Source organism: Palaemon carinicauda, chromosome 27 (assembly GCF_036898095.1).
Source record: "Palaemon carinicauda isolate YSFRI2023 chromosome 27, ASM3689809v2, whole genome shotgun sequence".
Classification (NCBI taxonomy): Eukaryota; Metazoa; Arthropoda; class Malacostraca; order Decapoda; family Palaemonidae; genus Palaemon; species Palaemon carinicauda.
In genome coordinates this window covers 30,060,230-30,065,295 of record NC_090751.1, presented here as the reverse complement: position 1 = coordinate 30,065,295, position 5,066 = coordinate 30,060,230, and the positions used below count along the sequence as shown (strand labels likewise).

The 5,066-nt window shown below is 52.7% G+C and overlaps 1 protein-coding gene across 1 annotated transcript; it reads left to right on the top strand.

Moving 5' to 3' along the window:
* Nucleotides 1-909: 909 nt before the first annotated feature.
* On the top strand, nt 910-3,111 carry LOC137620862 (serine/arginine repetitive matrix protein 1-like). Its single transcript, XM_068351309.1, has 4 exons — nt 910-1,180; nt 1,340-1,768; nt 2,503-2,712; nt 2,822-3,111. Exons 1-4 carry the CDS (start codon nt 910-912, stop codon nt 3,109-3,111), a joined length of 1,200 nt encoding a protein of 399 aa, XP_068207410.1.
* The last annotated feature ends 1,955 nt before the right edge of the window (nt 3,112-5,066 follow it).

The following is a 5,066-nucleotide window of genomic DNA, read 5'->3' as shown; positions in this document are numbered from 1 at the left end:
AATTTTTTATTTGTTCCGTAACCGAAATACAAACCATGCTATTTACATTGGGTTTACTTTAGGCGTAGCTGAAATTGACGAGCCAATAGAATTTTAACGAGGGTTAACTACCCCCGCGCTAGTTAGCAAGGTGGTAGGGGAAGGGGTAGCTTGCTACCCCTCCCCCCCACACACCGGTGAGTTGTCTCACTTCACTTTTGGCTCGGACGATGTGCAGACGTGTCTGTCTCTCGTCCTCGCATTTGACAGCCTTAATCTCTTTTTTTGCTTTTCCTCAGACTTGTGTGTTTGGAAGTTGGCCTCGCCCTTTATCGCTATTATGCGTAAGTGCCCTGGACTCTCCGGCCGCCCCTGTGGTACCTTCATGTTGGCGGTTGAGACGGATCCCCACACCCTTTGCCCGCTGTGTCGAGGTCAACGGTGTGATAAGGACTTAACTTGTAGTGAGTGCAGGGAGTGGTCTACCTCCCAGTGGGAGAGGTTTGCCCGGCAGCGTAAGAAGAAGTCCAAGAGAGACCTTTCTCCTTCAAGGGTTGCCTTGAAAGAGGAAGGCTCCAGGGACTCTCTTCCGCCGCCCAAACCTCCTCCAAAGCTCCCGTTTGGCCGGCCTCTCGTGAGAGACCACCGAGTTATAGCGTAGACCCTTGTTCTGTTTCCCGATCTCGGGGTGCGGGAGAGGGCGTCGCCTCTTATAGCGGGGCGGCTCCCCCTCCTCCTCCGGGGGAGGATTTTGATTCTCATTATGATGACCCTAATGCTGTGTCTAATGATGATCTCTCTCAGCTTTGGGCTTCCTTGGGGCTTAAGGGCTTGCCCTTCAAGGAAGCCCTGTTTGACCTTATCCAGTTGGGGGCTGCTGTCAAACAGTCGCCGGTGATAGCAGAGGTAGACCCTCTGTCTATTGTCGACATGGTTGTGGCAGAGGCTTCCGACGGGTCTGGTCAAACCTCTGCTGTGGCTGCTGTTGGGGACGTTGCTGAAGGCCCTCCTCCCCCTTCCGAACAGCCTTCGAAGGGGAAGTTGGGTCCCACGGTCTCTGCTGCGGGTACGCCTCCTCCTCGGGGGAGCGCACTGACAGAGACTCCTCTTTGGAGGACCGATGATCCGGATGACCTTCCTCGTGGCCGCCTTCGCAGTAAGGCTCGTCGTCCTCTTCGCCGCAGGGGCCTCCCGTCTCCCTGTAAGGGAGTCAAGAGGCGCCTCTTCGAGTCGTCACCACCTCCTTCCTCTGATGAGGATTCTCCTCGTCGGGAGCAGACCGTAGTAGCCACATCCTTGGACCTCACCGGGGATCGCTCGCGATCTCCTACGCCTACCAGACCTTCCACTTCCGGCGCAGATGCGCAGCAGGCGCCTTCTAAACTCGTCATCCGATGGGCACCGGTCCCTTCGGGGCAAAGGGATGTCTCCCACGGTGTGGGTGCTTCCCTTGCGCGTCAGGGTTTCCCTGCGTGCCCCACTGCGCGTTTGTGCGCAGTAGCGCGTAAGCGCTCTCCAGAATTGCAGCCATCAGACTCACCGCATCAGCGCTCACCTGCTCATCAACGTTCGCCTGCTCGCCAGCGCTCTTCTGATTGTCAGCTCTCTCCTGCTCGCCAGCGCTCTCCTGTTAGCAGACAACACCCTCCTGTTCCTGTTGGGCGCCAAGCGCGCCATCGGTCTCCTGAGCGCACACAATCTCCTGCTCGTCAGCGCACACCTGCGCACCTTGTTCCTGATGCGCGCCAACGCTCTCCCGCGCGCCCTAGATCATCGGATCTGGACGAGGGCAAGGACCTGACTCCTCCTCGCCCACGCGCTCCTGTTCATCCATCTTCGCCTGCGCAACAGCGCGCACGCTCCCTAGCACGCACTTCAAGAGTTCCTGCGTGCCCACGCGCCTTCACATCCTGAGCCCGTCTGCGAGCATTCGCCCTTGCGCGTTTCCACGCCACCTGATCCTGCGCCCCAACAGTCTATGCGTCGACACCCTCCTGCGCGCCAGCAATCTCCTGAGCGCCCGCGCGATCCATCGCCTGCGCGCAAGCACTCGCCTATGCCCCAACGCCACCTTGACCTAGATCGCCATAAGACTCCTACGCGCACACTCGCTAAATCGCCTGCGCGTACTACGCGCCATCGCTCACCAACACGCCATCACGCGCCATCGCTCGCCCACAAGCCACAGATCTCCAGGACGCCGTCGATCTCCTGCGCCTTACCGTTCTCCTGATCAACAGCGATCTCCGCTTCCCTCACGCGCTTATTTACCTGCGCGCCAACGCGTTCCCTCGCCAAAGCGCCCACGCGCGTTCATCCCCGCGCGATTCCTTGAATCCTCCTCCGCGCGAGCGCCAGCGCGACCCCCGTTCTCGCCGGGTTCCGCAGCTCGTGCCTGTGGCAGGGACGCGTGCTTCCAGATCGTCGTCAGGATCGCCACCGCGCAAGCGCAGGTCTCTCTCTCAGGACTATGAAGAGTCATCGGAGAGGTCTAAGCAACATTCTTCCCTTTCTTCTTTGCAGGTAGGCCCCGTTGCGTCCACTCCGAAGGGTCAGGCGATCCCCTTCCCTCCAGCGGGGATTATGGACACTGCGTCCTTATCCCGTCAGTCTTGGTTTGGTCCCCTGATGAGAGCGGTGGTGCAGGCTATGAAGCCAGCCCTCGCCGATCTGAGACTCAAGCCAAGGACAGACTTGCCCCCGCTGAAGAGAAGGAGAGGAGTGGACTTCGTGGTGATTTCTCCCAGGGAGAAGTTGGTTCCTAAGAGGTCCGTCAGGAAGGCTCCATCCCCTTCGCATTCCTTTTCTCCTTCTCCTGTGGACGAGGCCTTTCCGTCCTCAGGAGAGTCCAGCGAGGCGGGGACCTCTCCCTCGGAACCAACGGGAGACGCCCCTCCTCAAGGAGGAGAAACGACTTGCGTGGAAGGTACCTTCCAGACCTCTTTGCTGGAGTCCTGTATCCCGCCCAGGATTGAACCAAAGGACTCAAAGACAATTTCGAAGTCCTCTTCGCGGATTCGTCAGGAGCCAACCAGACCCCGGGAGAACGTCCACGTGTCTCTGGGGACGGGAGACTTAGCTGCCAGTCCACAGGGAGGAGCGCAGCATAAGTCTGAGCACGCCTTCTGGTAGGTCTTGAATCTGATGAGGCAGCTCAACAGGTTCAAGGACCCGGAGATCGCCCCTCGTGAAGGCAAGGACACGGTCCTAGACCAAGTCTATGGTACCCAGAAACCCCCGAGGGCCAGCGCGGTTTTGCCCTAGTCCTAGGGGGTGAAGAGTGCCAGAGACAAGGTCGACGCTCAGCTCTCGGACCTTGCCTCCTCCAGCCGTTCCTCTGCTGGGAACAGACTCCTCCCACCTCCTCGTTTACAGCAGAGGAGGTATTTTGAGATCATGGGGGAGTCCAGCCTAGCTCTTCCCCTCCACCACTCGGTGGAAGAGCTTACAAGGGGAATTCTGCTTGAGAAGCTCTCCGCCCGGCAGGTGACATTCTCGGCGTCGGAGATCCTGAGCCAGGAGAAGGTCGCGAAGTGTGCCATGCTGGCCACTTCGTGGCTGGGTTCTCTGGGCATCCTGTTGCTCTCCGAGGACTTGTCTAAGGAGAGCAATAGGAAGGCCCTGGAGACCTTCCTCCTCTCGGGCACTCGCTCCATCGAGTTCCTGGCCCACCAGGTTACCAACCTGTGGGCCAACTCGGTCTTGAAGCGTCGCGATGAGGTGACCGACAAGTTTTACCCGAAGGTGGGATAAAACGTCGGCATAGGATAGTTATCTTGTGAATTAATAAAAATCTGATCAAGATGGCATTGTATAACACAGGCAACTCGTGGAGAGACATCGCTGGAGTCAGCAAAAGCAAATTCCATGAGTTGGCGAAACAGGAGCTCGACCGTTTGATAACAGATGTCACTAGTAACTCCAACCAGTGTGATGGAAAAATATTCGCAGGCATATTGAAACAATATGATCCAATAGACTGGAACAAATCTGCGGAAAACATCAGTAAAATAATTGAAGAAATTCCAAAGAAGATCCAAGTGATAAAGAGACTTATAAAGAAAGTCTACATCAATCAACACATTCCATCAAAGAACAATAACAAGTCCAATATGGTGAATATGCTGATTGATGCATTTGGAAAAAGAATGCCAAAATGGTGTAATACATGTAAGATATGGTATTCCATTAATAATCCTCAACAACTGATTAGAAAATGTAATGCCTGTCATGTTCCAACACACCCCACATGTGCTGAAATACAGCAAAAAATAAAAAATAAAGACACAAAGGTATTCTGCTCAACATGCTTAGTCTGGATAGAAAATATTATTAAGTTGAGACTAAATCTGCAAATAGTTGAAGAAGAAGAAGAAGAAGAGAAAAATGAACAGGATATGTGTAAGGATGCAGAGGAAATCATTGATATAACTTATGATGCCATCCAACAACATACTTATGAAGAAATAAATTATCAGATGGAAACAAATAATAGACCCAAAAGACTCTACCCGGACCTACATACTTTTAGGGAAGAGCAAGAACAAGAAAAAAAAAAAAAGAAAGATATAGTCTGTAATAGGCTGAAAAGAGGGAATTGCAGATTTGGCAAAAGATGGTACTACAAGCATCCAAAGATATGCCATAATTATGAAATATATGGTAAATGTGCGTATTTAGACGGATATGGAGACGAATGCAGAGATCTCCATCCAAAAATATGCAAAACCCTAAAAGAAGGAAAAGGATGCAGTTTCAACAAAAAATGTCGATATATGCATCCTGCAACTATGATTGAGAGTAAGAAAACTCAGCAAACTGAAAAGAAAAACAAAAATGAAACAAAAAAAGGAACAAAAAAGCAGGCCGCGTATATACCGCACTACTGTATGCACCAAAAAAGGCCTTTCAACCCAAATCTGCACAAATAGAGCCCAACTACAAAGAATGCATCTATAATGCCAGGGGTTGGTGCAGATATGGGGATAATTGCAGCTTTACACACCAAAATAAATATGAAGGCGAAAGAACAAATATAATAGAAAAGTTGGATTTTTAATGGCAGAATTCTGAGAAATGAAGAAAAG

What these genes read in the sequence shown, in the direction of transcription:
- LOC137620862 (XM_068351309.1), top strand. Translation starts at nt 910, where the DNA reads ATGGTTGTGGCAGAGGCTTCCGACGGGTCTGGTCAAACCTCTGCTGTG. An exon ending in CAGGGGCCTCCCGTCTCCCT is followed by an intron (nt 1,181 to 1,339) that starts GTAAGGGAGTCA and finishes CTTCCGGCGCAG; the next exon opens with ATGCGCAGCAGGCGCCTTCT. An exon ending in ATCATCGGATCTGGACGAGG is followed by an intron (nt 1,769 to 2,502) that starts GCAAGGACCTGA and finishes TCTTCTTTGCAG; the next exon opens with GTAGGCCCCGTTGCGTCCAC.